The sequence below is a fragment of the Erpetoichthys calabaricus genome, chromosome 5 (assembly GCF_900747795.2).
Source record: "Erpetoichthys calabaricus chromosome 5, fErpCal1.3, whole genome shotgun sequence".
In the NCBI taxonomy this organism is placed as follows: domain Eukaryota; kingdom Metazoa; phylum Chordata; class Cladistia; order Polypteriformes; family Polypteridae; genus Erpetoichthys; species Erpetoichthys calabaricus.
In genome coordinates this window covers 189,951,611-189,976,749 of record NC_041398.2, presented here as the reverse complement: position 1 = coordinate 189,976,749, position 25,139 = coordinate 189,951,611, and the positions used below count along the sequence as shown (strand labels likewise).

General features: G+C 37.5%; 1 protein-coding gene across 3 annotated transcripts in view; it reads right to left on the bottom strand.

Moving 5' to 3' along the window:
- The window catches only part of LOC114652123 (tight junction protein ZO-2-like), a 253,598-nt gene that overhangs the window by 138,335 nt on the left and 90,124 nt on the right, over window positions 1–25,139 (bottom strand). The window contains exon 1 of one of the 3 annotated variants that reach the window (XM_028802330.2): window positions 23,997–24,300. The exons of the other annotated variants lie outside the window; for them this stretch is intronic. Coding sequence (XP_028658163.2) covers window positions 23,997–24,056 — 60 coding nt within the window. The 5' untranslated portion in view covers window positions 24,057–24,300. Of the gene's footprint in view, window positions 1–23,996; window positions 24,301–25,139 lie in introns of those variants that run through there. 3 annotated transcript variants of the gene reach the window in all.

The following is a 25,139-nucleotide window of genomic DNA, read 5'->3' as shown; positions in this document are numbered from 1 at the left end:
TAAGGAGGTTAAAACATGCATGAAAAAGGAAACTGCCCAAGAAAAAAAGTATGGAAATGTTGTCAAAATATAATGCTAGCTAATAACTCTAGGTTATACCCTTTAGTGATTTTTTTTTTAATTTGCTCATTTGAACATAAATGGTATTTAATTTTATAGACAAAATTTAAAGACATATTTTATTATTAAAAAACATGTATGGATTTAATATTGAACAAGTTGTATGTTTTAAATGTTTATTATATTGCAAAATATCACTGCTGCATATAATATATGATGCCAATACTGACTATAATAAAAAAGTCTTTTGAGCAGTTCAAGACAGATAACTGAAACAACCAATGTATCTTCTTGTACAGTACTATCAGCAAAAGAGCCCTCAAAACAGTAGTCAGTCTCAATAATGAAGTCAACCATTTTATATATCAGTTCATCAAGTTTAAGAGTATTGTTAAGTTTAAACAGAAGAATTAAATTCTTTTTTGCTTTTCTGACCAACATACAATATATTGCCACTTTCCGGTGCCCTAATCAACAAGTATTTCTAGTGAAACTTCTAAATTTTTGTTTAATCAAATTAATATTTAAAAAATAACTTGATATTTTATTCAAAGCCAGCAATTACATATATTCAGTCTTAAGTCCACCGAGTTATAGTGAACATATTTAATTCTTTCATCTCTGCTGAAAGAAATTTGAATCTGTCATTTATAACTTGGATAGATCAAAACAGCACTGTGTCTTTTGCTCATAGATTTTGAAAAAGTTAATGCTGACATTTGATGCCTGGGTTTGCCAGAGCTGGCATACTACCTTTGAACCTATATCAATATTTTATATATATAATGTCTCAATAGACTAGTGCTGGACGGTATACTGGTTCATACCAAAAAACATTTTTTATTTTTGTTATGATATGGATTTTTCTTATACTGCAACACCAGTTTAAATAGCCTAAACAATGTTCGGAACATGGCGTAGCAGGAAACTGTTTAAGTAGGGACCTTTTTCACTGCTTCGCTAAGCACACATGCAACGGAGTACATGCGTTAGTGGAGGTATTGAAAGGTGAAGATAGAGAACATTCCGAAAGTGAAGTTGTAGCAGACGATAAAGTTGAACATGATGACACAGAAGAACTTTTGCTGAAAAAAAGGAGCCGTGTCTGTTGTCTGTAGATACGCTGGTTTTAAAAGGTCAGATGTGTACCATTATGTTCAAATTTGGGAATACTGTTTCTATACTACTGAATCATACTGCAAGCCAAGTTGTACTTGTTTTATTTTTTATCAATACTGTGTGATGTACCTGGGTACTGTGTAATAGTGTGATGACATGTTGAATTTATTCTTGACATTTCTACTTTATTCTCCCTGTTTATGTTGAGATTAAAGTCGACATGTTGACTTTATTCTCGTAATTTGTCATTAAAGTAGAACATTGTAAACTAAACTTCATCTTATTTAATTTACTAGATTTTCTCAAACCCCGTCATCAGTTATGTAGCACATTAAATGCTTTGTGTTAAGTGTTCCCCGAGCCATGTTAATCGTTACGTGCTTCTTAAACTGATTTCCTCTTGCACTAAGAGGAGGCGCAGGCAGCGATCATCACACAGAATACATTAATTTCATGATATTCCTGCTCCCTGAACATTTAGAATGCTAAGATAAACACTTGATATAATTTTCATGATGAAATGCATTAATGCATGTATTCATCTTGTGGGGGCACGGTGGCGTGGAGGTTGCAACCCATAATGGATGGCATAATTAAACATGTATAATGAAGATTTTTTTTTAAAGTTCTGAACACTCCATGGTCTAAGTTTATAACTAGTTTTAATTTCACAAAGATGATTATTGTGTGGTGATTGGTTATGTGGAGAAAGAAAAAGGAAGGATTGGAACTGGAGGTTTGGTACATCAAACAGAGACGGCACGCATGCAATAATTAAAGCCCACTCAGAAGAACATCCATTGAATTCTGTGTTCGTGTCTCCGACCACCAGATCACGAACCCAACATTTACACGATAATTAATTTAAACCTGTGTGATACCCATTCATACATCAAGTTTTTTGTAGCCTCGTCACAACTGCCATAAAGTTCTCTACACTGAATGTAGACCTGGGGACCCCTTACTGGGAAGGAGCAGCACTACCGCCACACTACCGTGCATGTTTCATACCTGCATTAATGCATTTAACCATGAAAATGATATCAAGTATTTATCTTAGCATTTTAAATTTTCAGAGAGCAGGAATATCATGAAGTGAATGTATTCTGTGCAGCCATCGCTACCTGCGCCTCCTCAGTGCAAAGTAAGTCAGTTTAAGAAGTGTGCAGCAATTAACAACTGGGTCGGGGAACACTTAACATAAAGCATTTAATGTGCTACATTAACTTATGACGGGGTTTGAGAAAATCTAGTAAATTAAACATTAATTTTAAGATGAAGTTTAGTTTATGACATTCTACTTTAATGATAAAATAAACTATGAGAATAAAGTGGAAATATCGACTTTAATCTCGACATATAGTTTTTTTTTTCTTCACCGTGGCCCCAATACGCTTCCAAGCGTTGCAGTTTTATTATTTATGTATATAGCTTAGCTTGAAGCAAGGTCCATATTAATGCAGTTTGCCTTAATGATGGTTCACTTGGTAAAGATGTCATCACCAAGTTGCACTTGTTTTATTTTATTTTGGTGAATACTGTGTAATGGACCTGGGCTTGAAGTAACAGTATTATTACTGGAAGTTGCACTATTATTTATTTCATTGTTATTTATTAGTTTAAATATTATGCAGTTTGGTGATGGTAAAGTTGTTTAAAAAGTCACTTTAAATTGTCAGTGAACAGAGATTGTTAACATTAACAGAAAGTGTAGTTGGTTTACAAAAAATATTTACTATTTATTCCTTTTCTAAGACATGTTCAGTACAATACAACTTTTGACAAGCACCTCTGGATATTTTACTAAGTCTAAATGCCTCTTTGGATGGTTGAAAATATGTTGTCAAAATGTTAGTTTAAGTTGTTTGCAAAATTTGTTCAATAAAAAGGTTCTATATTTTGACTGCAACTATCATGCAATGTGATTCCTTCTTTTCATTAGAGCCCCCCCCCCCCCCCCCTTTGAAAACTATCACTTTATGGGGCTTTGCAAACCTGTATTAATACTTGTGTGCACATTAAAAAAAATTTTTGTACAATGTACAATTTTCACTACAGTGGAATAGGTTATTCTTAGCCAGTCTACTGCAGTAATTGCAGTGGAAAATGTGGTTAACATCCACTCATGCATGGGAAAAAAAAATACTGTGAAACCGGTATAATTTTGAAAAATACAGTGATATAGACATAAACCTAGGATGGACTGGGCAATGAGGAAACAAACACACACAGCTGGTGTGGGTGCAAAAGTAAGCAGTGCTTTTATAACAGTCAAAGTGTTCCAAAATTGCAGTGCAGTCTTTCAAACATAAATAATTCTCAAAAAAAAAACTTTTTTTTCTAGAGGTTAAAAACTCACAAATAATCCAATAAATGGTTAAAAGCCATAGCTTAAAAGGTAGTCAGGTACCTGTCAATAAAAATCATCATGAGCTGCAGTGCATCCATTTTAAATCTCCTCTGCTCACTCTTTAAGGTCTAACCATCAAGGGAAGACATCCACTGGCAAGCTCAGTCATACTTCAAGATGGTTCATAAACCTGCCAGTATTCTGTTGAATATTATACTTTGAATGTGTAACATTAGCTGCAATGCAAAACTTTTACTCAGAATGCCTAAATATTGTTGAAGACCAGCTTCAAGCAATACTTTTACAGATTAAAAAAACATTAACATTCTACCATATTCTACCAACATAAAGCTGAACACCAACGACATACTGTAAATCTCAACAATCAGTCAGTGATTCTACACAACTGTCTGCCATTTTAATGAAGTCTCAGCTGCATCAAAATCTCATTGTTCTAGCAATTAGAACAGTTCAAATTATGATAGATTTGGTAATGAATTTATTTCCTATAGCCCAATGCAATGGTTTTCAAACTTGAGGGTCTGGAGCAGTACTGGAGAGACTGGAAATTAAAAAAAATCAATTATTCCACATTTAATTTGCTTTAGTTTTTAAATAAACATAATTTAACATTCAACTGTTGCAAAATAGTATGCCTATATCAGTGTAGATATAGCTCAGAGATATCATGTGACACCTGATCATGTTTCTATAAGTATTTGCTTTGATTATTTAATATTACCCTAAATCCTGCTGTGTGATTACTGTTGGCAGTAACCATGATCATGCTCACGGATGTGTGTTTGTTACGGGTCCTTAAGTTAAAAAGGTCTGGGTTTTCTGACACAATATATTATCCGAATACTACCTTCCTTTACAAGAAAAGTATTGCTTATATTGACCTTTTTAATAGTACACACTTCACTGGGCAATGACAAAATATGGTGACCAAGGCTGGTTCTTGCTATCTCTACAGTAACATTAACTGTTGTATTTTACAGCATATGCCATTAATTCCACAGGCAGTTTTCCCAGCCAAGATTGGTGAGAAGATGAAGTGATTGTTATACTTAAAGAATTAATAAAACAGAAGGTGAAACTGAAAACTCTACAGAAATAATAATACCTTTATGGATTTTAACCCAGAAAGTAAGATCTGTGAGACAACAGCAATAACAACTGTGTGCTTTATACAATAAAATAATTAGCCTGAACTATTTTTTTTATTTCATAACTATAAAACTAAATACTACAAACCTTATTTGTATCCAAGTGATTATAGAAGTAATCAACAGAATAATTTGAAAAATTAAAACAACCCTTTAGGATGAACAGGAGTGAATACATTTGAAACAAGCTGTGATGCCACACACCCTCGACCATATACTACTTACCCTGGGTATCCAGTAGTTCATGACCAAGCACACTGTAGCATCAGAGGTTGACAGTAATCAGACACAGACCCATATATACATATATGGACAAGTGAGCACACAGCAAACCACATCAGCCCTCACACTAGCTCTCCGGGTAGGTGTTCACTGTCCAGTTGTCCACAGATGAAAGATAAGAACCAGCTCCTAACCCCTGGTCTAATACGACTGTGGGACGCCTGCCAACAATCCTACTCGTTGTAGCATCCATCCCTTCCAGTGGGGCTCAATGTTATGATGCCAGCCACCCACCATGCTCCCTTACCCGTAGCTTCTCTTAGTCCCTCACTCACATGCAAATCCAACAATAGAAAGGTGAGCTTTCTCTCTCCATTAATGACTTTTCATGTCTTTTTTTGCTCATTTCCCCCCGCAGTATCTAAGACGGACACTTCTCACTTCATCTTGTTAAGGTGCATATGAGCCATAAAGCATTCTACAACCCTGCATTCCTCAGACACATGCACCTGTGAAGCGGTTTCTTACTGGAGTCCCTTCCTATTCTGCCCAACATAAGTGCTTCTCTACATGACTATTTAAACATTAAGAAAATAACTATGAATAATTATCTTTTCATACACAATTCATGTGACACAACTCATCACACATGTCCATATATCATCACTAAACCAAGTCAAATATGTAGGTATTTAAGGGATGGCAATAACATTTGTGTTACTATCCATATTACTAACCGAGAATGCTAAACCGGATGATGGACGCAGGCACATCCGGCAATGGGCCGTAGCTGCAAAAAGACGTACTGCGCAGGCGCAAAAAGAGTCCGCGAGAGTCGGCTGAGGAGCCGAGAAAGGCGGACGAAAGAGGGCGAGAGAGGCGGATGAGGGGCCGCGAGAGGCGGACAAGACCACAGAAAAAAGGAGTGAGCACAGGAAAAATGAGGAAACGCAGGCAAAGCACGAAACACATTGCACACAAAAACTAGACCCAAAAAAAAAAAAAAAAGATGCTCGCGCACAACAGCAAGGCACCCCCCCCCCCCCCCCCCCCCCCCCCCCCTACAGGCACCGGACGGGACACACACCAAGAGGGGGATTCAACAAGCCCATGGAACACAAAAAAAAGAAACACAAAACCACCCCACAGACCCTACAAGCAAGGGACGGGACACACACAAACAGGGGGATTCAACAAGACACAGGAACACAAAAAGAAAGAAGACGCTCGCGCGACAACAATCCTCATCCCCCCACACACACACACACACACACACACACACACACACACATCCATAAGAAGTGACACCCAAAGCCACATATTCTAAAGTGAACATCAACACCTTCACACTAGACAGCATAGGTGTCAGCATTGGTGTATCTCCTTACAATAAAGCACTATTAACCGTTCAACTGCAGAAAAGGAAACATATTAACAGTGACTGCGACCCTCCTTATTACTTATCCATATTTCGCATGCTGAGAAAGAAACAAGTCATGAATACACGGTCACGGGTACAAAACGCAAAGGAAAGGATAACAGGAACAAACACACGAACACGAAAGAAACAACAAAATAGACGGCTATGCAGTATAGGTGGATCTCATTACAATAAGGCACTATTAACCGTTCAACCGCAGAAAAGGCTCCATATTAACAGTGAGTGCAATACTCCTTATTACTTCTCCATATTTCTAAAAGAAAAAATGACTCGACTCCAAAAACGCAAAGCTCAACTAAAGCTTCTAACTAACGATGTACCTAAAAGTAAAAACTTTATGAACTGCATTAGATCCTACAATACTTCATTTAATATGCACAGAGATTTTAGACAGTGATTAGCTATTCTTCCAGATACCATGCACTCAGGTATTGTTCAGTGCACCTTAAAATACGCAGACAATTGGCATTGCTTTCAAAAGATACAGTTAGTAAAAAAGATACGATGTCCAGAACCAGATCATAACAATTGCTTATTACAACTGAGAGATGGTACACTCACGAATACAGATGGACTTCAGCCACATATTATTACAATTCCTTAAGCCTTTATCTGCGACGACTTAGTTACAGTGAGATTTGGAACAGCAATCTCATTAGACCAAATGCCCCTTTTAACACAACGCACTATATTATGTCCAAAAAATATTAATGTGGAAAACATAAATACCCAAGTCATTCCATTACTTCCTGGAAAGACACAACTCTTTCTAAGCTCTGACAAACTTGACTCTGATCACAACAATAACCATCTTAAATGACCTTACAAGTTCTGCGCTGGAATTACCTTTTACACTTAAACGGCGTGTACAAAGAAATTTTCAAATAAACCTTTACACTGTGCCACACACTTTATTGTTTGCTTTCTATTTGCATCATCTACACCGTCACACTATTCTATATCTCATTCATACATCACGCTCTTTGTCATTCCCAACACCAGGGGTTGGCGAGCGAAGCGAGCAGGGGGCGGAGCCCCCTAGTAGTATATATAATTATGTGCGAAGAGTTTGTCATTCTTCACATGATAATCTCTAGGTATTTTGGTTTTCCTACCATTCTCAAAGACAGTTAAGATTAACTGGTACAGCTAACTAATGAAAGGGTACTGGCTAGCTAAAAAGTGTTCCTGATACAAAGAAAAAACAATTTCCTGCCTAAGAAAAACTTGAAACAGAAACTTCTGAAAGTATTGGTTTCATAAAATAATACTACAGCAGTCTTTTAAAATCTCAGATCTGGTGATTTAAATTTGTTAAGTAGTTCAGTTTATTACACATATATAAGAATAAAAAATTGACAAACTATGACTAAAATAGACTTTAAATGTCTATTAAAAATTTAAATTACAGTAATCCCTCCTCCATCGCGGGGGTTGCGTTCCAGAACCCCCCGCGAAAGGTGAAAATCCGCGAAGTAGAAACCACATGTTTATATGGTTATTTTTATATTGTCATGCTTGGGTCACAGATTTGCACAGAAACACAGGAGGTTGTAGAGAGACAGGAACTTTATTCAAACACTGCAAACAAACATTTGTGTCTTTTTCAAAAGTTTAAACTGTGCTCCATGACAAGACAGAGATGACAGTTCCGTCTCACAATTAAAAAAATGCAAACATATCTTCCTCTTCAAAGGAGTGCGCGTCAGGACCAGAGAATGTCAGAAAGACAGAGAAAATCAAACAAATCAATAGGGCTGTTTGGCTTTTAAGTATGCGAAGCACCGGCACAAAGCTGTTGAAGGCGGCAGCTCACACCCAGAGAAAGAGAGAGAAAGAGAGACAGCGAAAAACAAACAATCAAAAATCAATACATGCCCTTCGAGCTTTTAAGTATGCGAAGCACCGTGCAGCATGTCACTTCACGAAGCAGCTGCACAGAAGGGAGCAACGTGAAGATAATCTATCAGCATTTTTAGATAATCATTCAGCATTTTTAGACAAGCGTCCGTATCGTCTAGGTGTGCAAACAGCCCCCCTGGTCAATCCCCCTACGTCAGGATCAGAGAATGTCAGCGCGAGAGAGAGAAAAGTAAGTTGGGTAGCTTCTCAGCCATCTGCCAATAGCGTCCCATGTATGAAATCAACTGGGCAAACCAACTGAGGACGCATATACCAGAAATTAAAAGACCCATTGTCCACAGAAATCCGCGAACCAGCAAAAAATCCGCAATATATATTTAAATATGCTTACATATAAAATCCGCGATAGAGTGAAGCCGCGAAAGGCAAAGCGCGATATAGCGAGGGATTACTGTATTTGCATAGCACATTCTGTAAAATGAGCAAAACGAATATGACAAATCTTACAGTATAGTAAAACTATTAATGACTGATAATTTACAAAAAAAGGCAAGTGTTCACAATTCATAGCTCAACAAGAAGGCTAAAATTATGTACACAGCAGTACCACACTAACAATGTCTTCTCTCAGACCTCCTATTGAGATATTGTTGGACTTGGCATACACAATAAAGTACTTAACGATACTGCACTTTCCTCCGTTTGTCCTGATGAAGGTTATGAGGGCAACACAACAAGCTGAGCAACTTTGTCACTCTTAATGGGAAAGCCCCAGGCACTGACAGGTCAGCCAAGAGTAAGGATATGAGCAGGAGACATTCTCATTACAGGACCAAACCACTTCAGTTTACTCCACTCAATACTAGGGGGGAGAAACAAGAATTTTTCTGCATAACTGAGCTCTTCACCCTCTCAGAGACTAAGCCTGACAACTGCTCAGGAACCTTATTTCAGACACTTCTCAATGGACATAACCAAAAGAACAGGGATGTAGAATGATTGATAAAAACAAAAGCTTTGTTGGTGGACTTAATTCTAGCTTCACCTACATAGTCTCAACTTCAAAGAACAGCCACCACTGTGCCAGTTCATTGTTTAACCTCATAATCACCTCTACCATCACTCATAAGTAAGACTACAAGGTGCTTTGGTTGACTAGCCTAAGGTAGCTGCTGCTCCCCTAACCTACAGGGTGCCAAACACACTTGTTTCCACATGACCAGGGGCCTCATGTATAAACTGTGCATACGCAAAAAAATGCTGCATACCCCTGTTTCTAGGCACAATTTGAGATTTATTAAAAACTAAACTTGGTGTAAAGCCACACACATTTTCATGGCACCACTCAAGAGTATTTTAACCCACTGTATCTGTGTGTGGAATCACATCTGTACAGCAGCTGATCGGAAAGCCCTGGAATACATTTATAGCTCATGCTGCCTCAGGAAAGCCAACAGCATCTGCATGAATTCCACTCAGCCATGCGCACAGTCTATTTGAACTTCTCCATCCGGCAAACACTTCAGAGCTTTTCCTGCATGGACCTTGAGGCCGAGAAACAGTTTCATCCCAAGAGCTATAAACGCACTCAATCAGTCTAAACCAGTAGAACTGTTTGCATTTTTAATTACAATTACCTCACTCTAAACTTGCACTACAAACTGTAATATTGCACAAGCTGAGCCACTCTATGAACCATTTGCACTACTTGCACTGTATGTACATGTATATTGTACTTATGCTTTCATACTATATATTTTCAATGTTTTTTATTGTACTATTATTGTTATTAGATCATTTTATATGAAAAAAAATTTATGAAGGATTTGCATATTTAATTTCATTGTACCATAAAATGACAATAAAGAAATTCGATTCAATTCAATAGAAGAGAGCACGTATTTACATATGATGATGACTGGCTTCTAACTTGATTTAGATTTTCAAGAACTATCCTCTTGGTACTGTGCGCTGTTAGAATACTAGGATGTATACTTGATGTCACTTTTACAAAAATGCATTAAAGTGTGAATATTACATTTTACAGATAAATTGCTAACTTAAATAATGTATACAGTAATCCCTCGCTATATCGCGCTTCAACTTTCGCGGCTTCACTCCATCGCGGATTTTATATGTAAGCATATTTAAAAAAATATCGCGGATTTTTTGCTGGTTCGCGGATTTCTGCGGACAATGGGTCTTTTAATTTCAGGTACATGCTTCCTCAGTTGGTTTGCCCAGTTGATTTCATACAAGGGACGCTATTGGCAGATGGCTGAGAAGCTACCCAACCACAGCGCGTATTATGTATTAAATAAAACTCCTCAAATATATTGTGAGCACGGAGGCTGTTTGCACCCCTAGGGGACATGGCCGCTCCTCAAAAAACGCTGAAAGATTACCTTCACACTGCTCCCTTCTTTGCTGGGCTTACATGTGGCTGCTTTGCAAGCGATGCTTCCTGCATGGTGCTTCGCATACCTAAAAGATCAAACAGCACGTATTGATTTTTGATTGTTTGCTTTCCGCTCTCTCTCTCGCTCGCTCTGACATTCTCTGCTCCTGACGGGAGGGGGTGTGAGCAGAGGATACGGACACTCCTCTAAAAAATGCTGAAAAATGCTTGCTCCCTTCCTTGCAGCTACTTTGTCCGGCGGTGCTTCGCATACTTAAAAGCCAAACAGCCCTGTTGATTTTTGACTGTTTGCTTTTTTTTCTCTCTCTCTCTAATGCACACTCCTTTGAAGAGGAAGATATGTTTGCATTCTTTTAATTGTGAGACAGAACTGTCATCTCTGTCTTGTCACGGAGCACAGTTTAAACTTTTGAAAATGAGACAAATGTTTGTTTGCAGTGTTTGAATAACGTTCCTGTCTCTCTACAACCTCCTGTGTTTTCTGTGACCCAAGCATGACAATATAAAAATAACCATATAAACATATGGTTTCTACTTCGTGGATTTTCACCTTTCGCGGGGGGGTCTGGAACGCAACCCCCGCGATGGAGGAGGGATTACTGTACTGTTAGTAATTAAACATGTGGGTGCATGGTGGTGCAGCGGTAGCAATGAGCTGGTCTCCCGCCTCTCAAGAAATGTCATCCTACATTTACACAGATCACTTTAAACACAGAACACACATGAAATCTATGTATCTCAAATAACGATATTATTTTCCTATACAATTCCAGACACCTCACTCCTAGAAAAACAGTCCTCAGCTGTGAGAATTTTGTGTTTGACTTCAGCTGCCTCGGTGGGGGATGGGATAGCATTACAAATACTTTCGTGGGCTTCAGGGATTCTAGTGTTAAAAGGGGTCTGCCAGACTGTAACCTAAAATCTTTGTGATGTCTAAGTATTATTATTTCTAAACCTTGAAAAGGGTGCAGACTCCAACATAAAGTGGTGACAATCACACAGGTAACATTTAGTAATGCAAAATTTAAAAGACATTATTTGTTACATTTATTTTTTGCACAATTTGACAAGTTCACTTAAGCATTGATATTTTATGTAAAAAAATAGGACTGAAAGTTTGCTAATTTTTTCTATAGAAACAGCTTTCTAGTAATCGAAAAATTATATTAAGAACTAACTAATCCATGAGAAAGTAAACTAAAAGCCATTAACCTCAAATTTGTCTGTTAAATGCTGTAAAATTAAATACAACAATTATTTAACCTTTTAGAAACACTGCATTCTCAAAACTGCTAAATTCAAATCAGGGTTTAAGGAAACCAGCCCTGAACAGGGCACCAGTCCATTGCAGAGACTACTCATGTACAAATCGACAAACACAGTGGGTAAATTCACAAACATTACAAAACCAAAGAAATGTTTGTTTGGAAAGTGGGAAACATTCAGAATACCAGAAGGTGTGAATTTCCCCTTGGGATTAATAAAGTATCTATCTATCTATCTAAATTCATGGAGAATAAAGACAGTAGATCTCTTAAGCAGTAGCACTAATAACTTTGGCACCAGTGTTACTCTAGTTTTAAGATTTTTTAAAGTTTTTATTTAGTTTTGGATTCTATGTTTTACTTTTTCTTTAGTTTTTAACCTTTTCAAAGTTTAAGGCTTTATTTAGTTTTTTGATGTTTATTTTTTATTTCGTTTTAGCCTTCCAACAATTAACTTTAGGTTTCTGTCACATTGTATTATTACTTTTCTTATACTCACCAAAATCTCCACATGGACACAGTTTTACAAGTCTAAAAACACAAGTTTTTTTTTTTTGTTGTTGTTAAACAGTATATCTTTCGGGTTGTACCTGACAACTTAACACATACAATTTTACAGTCTGTGATACATCTCAATTTTCTCATAATAATTTGACAGTTCAAGGCTTCCAGTACAATCAAAAAAAAATGCAAGAATCATACAGGTAGTACACTCTGATGTCACTTGTTACTGATAATCTGCAATAAGTCCAAGCAAAATGATTAATTTTTTGAAAAACTCTTATTCTTATTTATGCAATTAATCTTTTTTGGGTTACTTTTTTAAATACTGTTGAAGTCACTACTTGAACTATGTCAATAACAAAAACATTTTACATGTGTATAGTGCACTTCTACAACCATAGTATTTACATTAAAAACTGATTATCTGTTATAGCAAATTCTCAGATCAGTCACTTAATAAACAACATGCGAGATCCTAAACTGGGTGGATGCAGTTTAATAACACATGTAGCCATAAACATATTTTGGTAATTGAGAGCGCATTATGACACACTTATAATATCCAACTGTAAAACAATATGAGCTGTTATGCACACTCATGACAACACGCAAACTCCATACAGACCCTGACAAGACTAGCAATCAACCATGAGTTCATGGTGCTGTGTGACAAGAACTCACTCTGTGACACTGCTCTGCCAACATTTAAATATCAGTACTAAATCACCTGACTGAAACTAAATACATACGTGTAACATTGGCTTAGTGAATAGCATTGATTGTGTGCTATGTGCCCGCTTAATTTTTCACTACAATATGCTGTCAGTGAGGAAGCAATATCTATGTGAAGCAAGTCAGTCTGTCAAACACCTGCCAACCTGGTGTGCATGAGTACTACTACAAAGTGAAGATGAAAAGTTTCACAATTAAATTTTGCATCAGTGTAAAAGAAAGCAGAGAAGCCCATAGTTGCAATGAAATCTGGCACCACATGATATTATCCAAGAAAAAGCAAGTTTATAACGAGTTATAAAATGGCATTACATTTGGGTGTGTTTGTGGACTGTACAGGCGCTGTAGCTTTCAAAGGATTGAGTTGAGTAGGTGGGCTCTAGAACCTTTTCAATCCATTTCAGTATTACGGGGGCCAAAGGTTCTCTCACCAGGATTGGGCAAAAAGCTGAAAACATGCCTGGACAGGACTCTAGTCCATCAGAGGGTCCACTTTCACTCACACACAAACAAATACACATCCCATATTCACACATACTGACACTTTGCAATTACAGTGGTACCTTGAGATACGAGTGCCCCAACATACGAGTTTTTTGAAATACGAGTCGTCACTAGGTTGATTTTTTGCCTTGAGTTACGAGCCAAAATTCGAGATACGAGCCATCAAAGAGCTTGTCGCCGCACATTCCGAGGAACTGACGACGGAGGAGTTGACAGAACTACAGACGCAGCAACATACGGAGGTTCTGCAGGAGATTGTTATCGCAGAGGAGGTTATCTCTTCAAGTGAGATAAAGGAAGTGTTGGCAATGTGGGAAAAAGTTTCAGACTTTATTGAAAAGAAACGCCCTGAAAAAGTTGCAACTGGTTGTGCAGCGGCGCTAATTAATGACACTTGCCTAAATCATTTCAGAAACATTCTAAAGGGGAGGAAGAAACAAAGCTCCTTGGACAGGTTTCTATTGAAACACCCTGCGAATGAAAGTGACGAAAGCATGGCAAAAAAGAAAAAACCTAGTGAAGAACAAAATTAAGTTAAGCAAAAGTGAAGTGAAAGAAAAAAATAATACAACACGTTAATCGGCTCCACCAACATGTTTATTTCTTTAGATTCTTTTATGTATTAGGTTTTAGTTTGTTTGTATACAATATTTGTTCATTATAAATACATTTTTCTTATGTTGAAAACATTTTAACAAAAAATTGGGGTGGTTTATTGGGGGCTGGCATGAATTAATCTCATGTCAATTCATTTCAATGGGGAAAACTGACTGGAGATACAAGCATTTTGACTTACGAGCTCGGTCACGGAATGAATTAAACTCGTTTCTCAAGGTGCCACTGTACCAATCAACTTAACCTAAATAACAAAAAAAAAATTTGTATGAAACTAGAGGGCTTCGCTCGCCAACCCCCATGTTTGGTTTTCCAGATACACACTTAAAATTTTTCTTTCTTTGAATTGTTGCTATTTCATTAGTTTCACTTTTATTTCAGAACTACTGTAAAAACGATATTTATAATCTTGCGAGTCCCAATATGCTGAATCTTTTTAATGAGGTCAGGATAGGTTTCTCTGTTTGGAATTTCAGCACAGACAAAACGATCAACATTATCAGCAGTTAATAATTTTTTTTACATAGTAAAAAAGTGAGTTCTGCATTGGACTCCTGTCTGTAAAGTACATGGGGTTACCAAGGTGATACCCCAGCTTTTGTCTAGGTTTTTGTACAAGGGCTAGACAGAATGTTTTTGACTCCTGGGGTAAATGTAGCTTTTTAAATAAGCAGACAGATAAATATATATACATGAACAAAGTAACCAACAAATGCAAGTGCGGTAAACTCCGTTTTTGAAATTCTCAAGATTCTTTATTTGTCACATGCATAGTTATACAGGACAACACGCAATGAAATGCATCCTGATCCGCTTATCAAAAACTGTGCAAAGTTAGAAGAATGTCAGTTAGATTAACAAAAAGTCTTAGAATGAAAGGTAACAGTATAGTAGAACATGATAAACAAGTACAATTATGTGAATAAAGTAGAATTAAGTGTTAAGGTGCAATAGTGTAGTAATTATTGTGCAAAACCAAAGTTAGACTGGTGCATAGTTAAATGAGGCAGTTTGTTTGTTTGTGCTACTGCGATCTTTACTTTCTTTTTTTTTATATTTTCTAATTTTCCTACTTTCATATCCTTTAACTTTCTCCACGTGTATAGCACTTTTTTTTTTTTTTTGAGCCTTTCTAATTTCACTGGTTTCACAGTCTCTAACCTGCACTGCATGTGTTTAGCGTCAACGTTTGTAAATGTCTTTATGAAGTTCTACTTTCTTTTACTCATTGTCTTTTAATTCTGAACCGGATTGGACGTGCTTTTTTTTCAATTCCACTTGTTCCGGGCTGATAATTACTTTCCTTATTTTCTGAATTTGCACCTTGATTATTCTTTTTTACTCTTTTTTCTGTCCAACACATTTGAGTCTCTTTTCTCCACGCTGCTTTCTTCTTCGCTTAGATGTCGACATTTAATTTATAACGTACCTTATACGCTTTATATGCGCCGAGAGCCCTGGATCTGTGTGTGCTCAAATCCTTCACAAGACTGAATGTTTTGCTGCCTATTGTCCTATTTGATAGATTGTAAGTAGGGCGTGTCTTTGGTCTCGCGGTTTGATTGTAAGTAGGGCGTGTCTTTGGTCTCGAGGGTAGATTGTAAGTAGGGTGTGTCTTTGGTCTCGCGGGTCTTTAAAATGTCTTACGAGAAGATCACGTATCGTACACTTGCTTTTTGCTTTCCAGGACAGGATTTCTTTTTATAATAGATAGATGGGTCTTGAACAGCTATTTGGTTATGACAAATTTTATGGAATAGCAGAAGTGAAAGGCAAGCTTTATTACAAGTGACTACTATGGCCATTTGGTAAATGTGGAACTCTGATGGTAAATTATAAGGTGACCCGATTTTCAAAGTTCAAAACCAGGACATTTGTGTAGCATGTACAGCCATGCTCATCTTCAAATATTTAATGCCGGCTTTATGTCATCATCATCATCATCAGAGAAGGGGCATAGGAAAATAAAACACACAAATGAACACATACACAGTTCTACACAGTGGTTGAGGAGGAAACAAACAAATGCTAGTACTGTCTTTTTCTGTCTGGTTCTTAATCAATCTTTTCCCCTCAGTAGTTTTGACCATGCTATTATATGTATAATACATCAAAGAAAGGAGGGCTGAGGTATGGGGTCCCACTTGGAATTTTGTACACGCTGCTCTAAATATATTGTTGAGAATGTTTGTTTTGGCAGACCAATGTTTTATTAGATGGGCAGCCTGAGAAAAGCATGATATTTTAACATTCTTCAGTTTTTATCAGGACTGTCCTTGTCACAGTGACGTCTGATCACCCAGGTACTGACGGGAAACAAGGAATCATTGTAATCTGCAAATAATGGTTATTTGCAGTTGGTTAATACTGAGTTAATACTGAGCAAATGTTTGTTTACTCTTGTGCATAACATCATAGGATAAATTATTCATAGCTAGATATCATTTTATTTTTATTGTTTGCATTTTATACTTTTATTGCTAGGAAGATCATTTCACTAACTTGTTACAATTACAGCATCAGGAGGTCTAAGGTACTGATGCAATCTTTCCCTTTTTCCTCTGTTCAAACTGCTAGGAAGACTTTATAAAGCAGAAACCAACTGTTGACATGGAAGTTTCTGCAAGTGATGAGCTGGACATCCCAATGGAGCTTTGCAGTCCCACACACACTCATGCAAACAGTGACAGAGACTTCCTATCGCGCACACAGTCTGCTGGTACTTCATTAACTTGTATTGAGGATCTGTTTGCAATCAATTGTGGCTACTGGAGGGGAAAAAGAGGCAAATATATACAACATATACAAGATGGTATAACCGCTAGCAAGGTAAAATTGAAACAGTAAACTAATTTGCTGTTGACGTTGCACAGAATGTTTATTCGTTCTAAGACAGATGAGTCTACAAAGTCCCCTATGCCTTTCAATAGGAGATTTTGAAATATTAAAACGGTGAACAACGGGATCTGTTCAGGATATCACAAAAATTAAAACTGTCTTGACAAATTTGCCCTAAGAATAAGTATGCCACATTTCAACATAATTCATCCATGTTGGGGTTGAGGGACTGAGCTGATTCATGCCGACAGACAGGGATATTGCAGTAAGTGCCATATGAAGTATATAGTATGCAAACTCACTTGAAAATGGATGAGCAGAATAGATTTAGTATTATATAAAAAAAGAACTATGGATGATGCCAATGGGGAGCTTATTGTTTAGACTGAATTCAAATATAAAACTTTCAAAGACACAAAGGCAGCAAAATATTATGGAGTTAAACTTGCCTTTCCTGATGATATACAAATTTATGTTCACAGCCTTGAGGTTAGGCACCTGCTCCCAGTAACCTGATGATCAGGTGGGCTGTGCATACATTAACATTTTTTTTTCTTATCTACTGCCTTGTGTACCACTTATAGACACTGTATTCAGAAATACAAAGTGACTAGTGATGCACAAGACATTTTTTTTTTTTTGCAAGAACATTACCTAATGCAAAACTAAAATATATAATGTACAGAGTTCCAGCATACCAAAAAAAATACAGCAACAACTCCATAGCAGAACTTTAAAAATTCTGTGTAAAATAAAAATGTAGCACTTTTAAGCTTGTTTTTATCTGTCTTCACAATTGTTTCCTACTAAATGCTTGTCACTTTCTAATGATATTATTAAAGGTGCCATTGCAGAAAATATCAACTTTCTTAAAAAGTGAAATAATTAGCCATTGTAGCATAAGCTTTTGTTTTAAAGATGAGAAAAACGACTAAAAACATTTTCAAGATGTCGTAAGGATGCATTAAATGCATGTTTTTAGAAATTAGTTAACTAATGTACTCAGCAGCTAGTAAATCAAATTAAAAATAATTTCTTCATGTAAGGAGGATGGGGTCCACCAGTATGTCTTTATACACACATGGCAATTTAAAGCTTTATACAAACCATTAAGCTACTAATAAAAAATTCTAATTAAGTAAATTATTCAACAGCCGATATAAAAAACAGAAAATATTAAAGTACAAAATAGGTACATCTTATGGTTATGCTGGCAATCGGTTTAATGACAAACAGCAAATTAATTCAGAGTAAGAAATCTTGCTTGTTTCTACTCCACTGTTCTGTTTCTTTTATCAAAGAGAAAAAAAACCCTGCCATAAAACAGCATTGTCTGCCATATGAAAAATAAATTTCTCTCTCATATTTATTACTATATACTTCACAAAGTACCAACATACAGAAAATAATGTCCTTGACAAACTTGTCATTACATAATCTCCCACCATAAAAAGGTTCTCATGCGCTTCTCTACACATATACTTATTTTTTATGTTTTAATATGCATAAATCTTAAAGCACAAATTTTATATGACTGTGCCTGAACAATACATTTTTTAAGAAAATCAAATGTGAAAACACAACAATGGCTATTTAGTCCTGATCCTTCACATTAGAACAAACTTCATAAGAATGTGAAAGTTGAAAACTTATCTTGCTGAAAAGTGACACAGACATCAAGTAGCAGATCAAGTAGCAAAAGTATGCATGACTGAAGAGTAGGCCAGGCAATCTGCTTAGTGACCGAGAAACATTTTTATTGCACATGCAAGATAAAAAATTTTTATAGGATTTTGCATCATGTTAAACTACTGTGGATAAGAGAACCTGAATATATACAAATTTAAACTTTCAGATGAAAATCAGCAACCTAAACCTTCTATACTACAACAGCATACAAAGCAGGTACATACAATATGTGGAAAATGACACAATACTGGGCTTGTTGTCTGGGCAGAAGGGTGATGCAGTGATTAGAGTTGTTGCCTTATGAATGTACTTCTGAATTCCAAATTCCACGCTCAGTAACTGTAAATGTGGATTTTGCATTCTTTCCCCATGCCTGTGTGGTGTTCCCCCATAAACCTCAAACCTAATATGAATTAGTGTGACTGGCGATTCAACAGTGGCTTCGTGAGTGCAAGTGCACAAGTGTTAATGTGTAGCTCCAGAGATGAACGAACACCTTGTCCTGTTTCATGTCTTGTGCCTGATGCTGCTGGTATAGACTCCACCACCCCCATCCTCAAACTTGTTTAAGTTTGAGAACATTTTGTTATTAATTTGTCCTGTATACATAAACATTAAGCACATCGCCACATCCCCCTTTACCAGGGATGGTCAAGTGGACTTCAAGAGGACCACAGTTACTGCTGGGTTTTGATAAAACCAATGGTTTGACCTGTGAAAATTTTTGAGACAAACTTCATGCCACGTAATATGATCACCATTATTGCCAGTTCTTAAAATAAAACTCTTACAGCTGAATGCACAAATAGCTGATTAAAGTGCAACTAGTCTTTAATTTAGTGGCACTAATTAAGAATTGGTTTGCAACAAAACTGAACTGTCACTGTGGACCCCCAGCATAACACTTGTTCATCCCTTGCTTACATGACAAAACATGTCCATGCATCAGCTGCCTTCATCTACCCAGACCTAAATAAGGTTTTGAAGAATACACAACACTCAACCCAGCAGCAACCACAGCAAGGCATCATAAACAGAAATGTGAATTTAGAAATAAATTCTGGTATCTGTCACATCATCTTTGCAGTATATGCTTGATTCTTAGCATCTGAAAGAAAATATTTACAATACATGTGACTATGAATAATTAATTTTACTATATATTTTCTCTGTTGCTTTTGTCATCACAGTGGATTCAGGCAAATCAATGCATTATATCAGTAAAGACTAAAAGCTACTGAATTCAGTCAACTATTTGTGTGTCTGAAGCAATGTGCCCTGTCACATTTCTGAAGATGACATCACCCACAATAACTGCATTTTGGCCACATCTCCTTGAATAATTAAAATTCTGCTTCCTGCAGGCTGCCAGATCCATATTACTAACCGAGAATGCTAAACCGGATGATGGACGCAGGCACATCCGGCCATGGGCCGTAGCTGCAAAAAGACGTACTGCGCAGGCGCAAGAAAGGGCGGACGGGATACACACCAAGAGGGGGATTTAACAAGCCCCTGGAACACAAAAAAAAAGAACACAAAATCGCCCCACACACCCTACAAGCAACGGACGGGACACACACAAAGAGGGGGATTCAACAAGCCCCTGGAACACAAAACGAAAGAAGACGCTCGCTCAACAACAATCCTCACCCACACACCCCCCCCCCAATCAATAAGAAGTGACACCCAAAGCCACATATCTAAAGTAAACGTCCATATTAAACATACGTCACCAAGAGGGGGATTTAACAAGCCCCTGGAACACAAAAAAAAGAACACAAAACCGCCCCACACACCCTACAAGCAACGGACGGGACACACACAAAGAGGGGGATTCAACAAGCCCCTGGAACACAAAACGAAAGAAGACGCTCGCTCAACAACAATCCTCACCCACACACCCCCCCCAATCAATAAGAAGTGACACCCAAAGCCACATATCTAAAGTAAACGTCCATATTAAACATACGTCATCTCAAAACCTTCACACTAGGCAGCATAGGTGGATCTCATTAAAATAAAGCACTATTAACCGTTCAACTGGAGAAAAGGCTCCATATTAACAGTGAGTACGATCCTACTAAATACTTATCCATATTTCGCACGCTGAGGACAAACAAGTCATGCATACACGGTCACGGGTACAAAACTATTCGGATCGGATAACGGAACAAAACACACGAACACGAATGAAACAAAAAGAATACACGGCGGCGCATACAATGCGCTTCGGAAAATACGTGAGAAAAAATGTCTCGGATCAAAAAACGCAAAGCTCAAGTAACCCCGTTACAGAGACGTGCCCAAATGAACAGACACATTGAACGTAGATGCATACAGCGCGCGTCTCAAAGTGCTGCATCAAAACAAGCACGATTTCAAAAGAAAGAGCTTGCGTCTCAGACATACAAAAAAGGGAGCAAAGCAACGCGCATATGACCGGCCAGAAAACAAGCAAGCAGGACTCAAAAAGCAGAAAGCTCAACTGACCGACATACAAAAACGGACAAGGCACGATACAAACAATGCACGACGTAGAGTGAAACGGACTTGGCGCAAAGCGGAGGCGGATTAATTAAAACTCAAAAATAGCGCGTCACAAATAATGGACATGCAACAACGCGGCACTCAAACACCACAAGCAAAACATGCCCGTCGCAGACATCAACACCAGACGTCTGCTAAACTCTTACGCCAGTTGGCTGACAACGCTTTCAATAATGAGTCCACTATTGAGGAAAATTCATTGGGATTAATGAATGTCATTTGCAATCATTGTCATTCACTTAACTTCACAGAAGAAACAACTGGCAATACAAATAATGAATTTACACGTTGTTGTCAAAAGGGGCAGATTAGACTGCCTCCTTTACATTCATATCCGGAATATCTACAGAAGCTTCTAACTAAGGATGTGCCTGAAAGTAAAAACTTTATGAACTACATTAGATCCTACAATAGTTCATTTGCTTTTGCATCTACCAGAGAACATAACAGGACACCAAAAGGCAATGGCCCTTACTGCTTTCGCATATGTGGTTAACACAACGCACTATATTATGTCCAAAAAATATTAATGTTAATCACATTATTAACCAGGTCATTTCATTACTTCCTGGAGAGACACGGCTCTTTCTAAGCTCTGACAAAGTTGACTCTGATGACGACAATGAACATCTGAATTTCCCATTAGAATATTTGAACACTATTAACCCGGACGGATGACCACAACACAACCTTACCCTTAAAAACGGAACAATAATCATGCTATTAAGAAACCTTAACACTAAACAGGGTTTATGCAATGGCACACGGTTAGTCGTCAACACCATAACACACGATGTTATTCAAGCAACAGTTCTTTCAGATTCACATGCTAACAATACTGTTCTCATTCTTGGAATTGACCTTACGAGTTCTGACCTAGAATTACCTTTTACATTGAAACACCGACAGTTCCCCATTAAACCTGCATTTGCCATGACCAGCAAAAAATCACAAGAACAAACCATGGACAAAGTTGGCATCTACCTCTCTGAACCCGTTTTTGGACATGCACAACTTTATTTTGCCTTCTCATGTGTTCGACGTTCATCTCACAATAAAGTTAAAATTAAAAATGATCCATGCCAAGGAAGACTCATTCAAAGACAAGACACCATCTTTACTACTAATGTTGTATACAGAGAAATATTCCAATAAAACATTATGCCAAACACTCTATTTTGTATTTATATAGGCATCATCCAAACCTGCACACTATTCTATATCTAATTCATACATCTCACTCTTTGTCATGCCCCAACGCCAGGGGTTGGCGAGCGAAGCGAGCAGGGGGCGGAGCCCCCTAGTAAAGTTCTAAACCTAATGGCAATACACTGGACACGTGCCAAAACTTCTTCCAATTCCATTCATTTTGGTAACTTAGTTTACTGTTCAGTTTGCAAGGGACCCATCAAAAAAGCAATATGCACAAGACAATGGGATGTTTGTCCACATTTACAGGAATCTACCTTCAATAAAGAGTTATTTAGCTAGGTTAGCTCTGACAATTGTGCATTTAAAACCGTAGGATTTGACTGGTCACCTGTTTACAATATGTTTCATCATGGACAGAACAAACGTGAGTAAACAATATAATGCACTAGTTTTATTTAGGAGGGCATTTAAATGTAAGACTGCAAGTCACACTAACTTTTAAACGCAAAGTTTGTGCCGCCAGTCTGAACACAACGCTATAAGATCGGAACTTCGGCACGGACTTCAAGTATTAAAGTGGAACAAATGTCCGGAAAACATTAGCGATTACTGTACTTTGAATTGTAGTACTTGCTCAGGTTTTTGTTTAGTTATGTAAGTACACGCATTTGAAGACTGTAGTCGTGTTACACGTTCATCAGTGAATAAAGGGAAGAATTTCACTGCAATCTGTACATATACATATAAACGCAACAGACCGATTCTATACATGTATATTGTAACATTATGTACAAACATATACACACAAATCCACACGTACCGCAAATCAAATCCAAGCTTCAATATATGCTGTATGCATCTTTTCGCGTTCTTTTATTGTCAAGTAATGGGCAAATCTGTCCAGTTATCAAGTAAGCCATTTTTCATTTAAACTGGTGTGGTAAACAAAAGTCATGCTTCAAACAACTACCTATGTAAATCAGCCTGTTGCACAACTACCGTACACCCGGCTTTTAAATGCAAGTGAACAGGTGTGGAAAGTGTTATGGTTAATCAAATCATCGGTCCATTTTATGCACTTGCTTCCCCTCAAAAAGTAAAGATTATTTTGCGAAAACTTAGAAAATATAAATGTATATTCCATGACCTCAGGGGCTGGGTCCGCAGAGCAAGTTTGTCAAGCTGTGTCGCTACTAAGTGGATTCTGGCGTTCTTTTCAAATGCTCTGTGAAATCCGCTACATGTTGTAAAGACGGTATCAAAACGTAGACGGTTCATGCTGTCATGACACGACAATATATTAATACGTAATTCACGTACACTTTTTCTTCTCTTCAGAACATTCTGACTCCCCGTGACTCTAAACTTTATTAAGCTTCTTTGGTAAATACACTTAACTAACTTGGACAGACGAGCAGAAAAAATTAGGAAGACGTAAATTAAAAGAATCAGAGATGAAATGAGAGCGGCGTCTTTTTAGTACGGCGTGGCATTTACTCACTTTGTGCCGAGGGGACGCGCCTTTGATCAGTAACGCTGCTCGGTCTCCTCGCACAGGCATGCTGCCGATATGCTTCTCGCGAACCTCTCAACAACAAAGTGATGGCAGCAAGTTTTTTTTAAAGTCTTCTTTTTCAATTGTAGTCTTTACGCTTTGAACTTCAACATGACTTTCGATACTCCGTAACAATGAATACTCTCTAATCCGCACGTTTCCTCTCCACTGACTCAGATTAAAAATATACAAATAGTCATATAAAGAAAATGACGCACACCACCAGTTCTCCGAACATTCTTATGAGGAGTCAAAACTTAACCAGGGCAACCTTTTCCCTGGGGACGTACCATTCCACTCGAGGGGGAACAGAGCGTGGAGTGACCATTACAGGTCTACCCTTTTGCTAATGCTTAAGTGTACACACTATCTACTGTTTTAACACGTCAAACTGTTTATATAAGAAACCCACTGTTACTACTTTAAATCAGATCTGGAGAATATCCTACTGAATGGTGCACCCCTCTCCCCCTCACCGTACTTGCTCTTCCAAGGTTATAGGGTTTCGGGCTGTAGTAGGTTTTGCGCATCAGCCCCGTTGAAGTTGCAAACAAAATATTCGTGTCTGATAAACCGGAAAATTACTCCATTGTCTTTCTCAACTCAGGAATGTTGCCAGGAAGGAGAAGGAGCCACACTTCCTTGCTTCATTAAAACCGCAGAGCATTACGCAGTTCAATACAGCAATGCATAGGACTACTGCCTTTTTATATCTCCGTGACATAGTACACTACTACAGTTTGGTGGACACTACTAATCATGAAAAAAAAAACATACATTAGCCTCTACTACACTTCTTTGCTTTGAGGCAACTGAGTTCCTTTTTTAAACTAACATACTATGGTGTCGTTGACTATCACATTTTATTGTTTCATTATTGGGTGTTAATTTATTTAACTTTGACACTTCTATGATTAACTTCAACGGATTTGTACTGTTTTGTTTTAACGTCAACAGTATTGACTTTATCGGTCAGTGCCACAAAAATCAATTACAAAACTATTCATCATGCACTACAGGAATATACATAAACCTGCTGAAATGAACCCACCTCTCAGTAAGAAATTTGGTTACAATAGCTTCATGTAA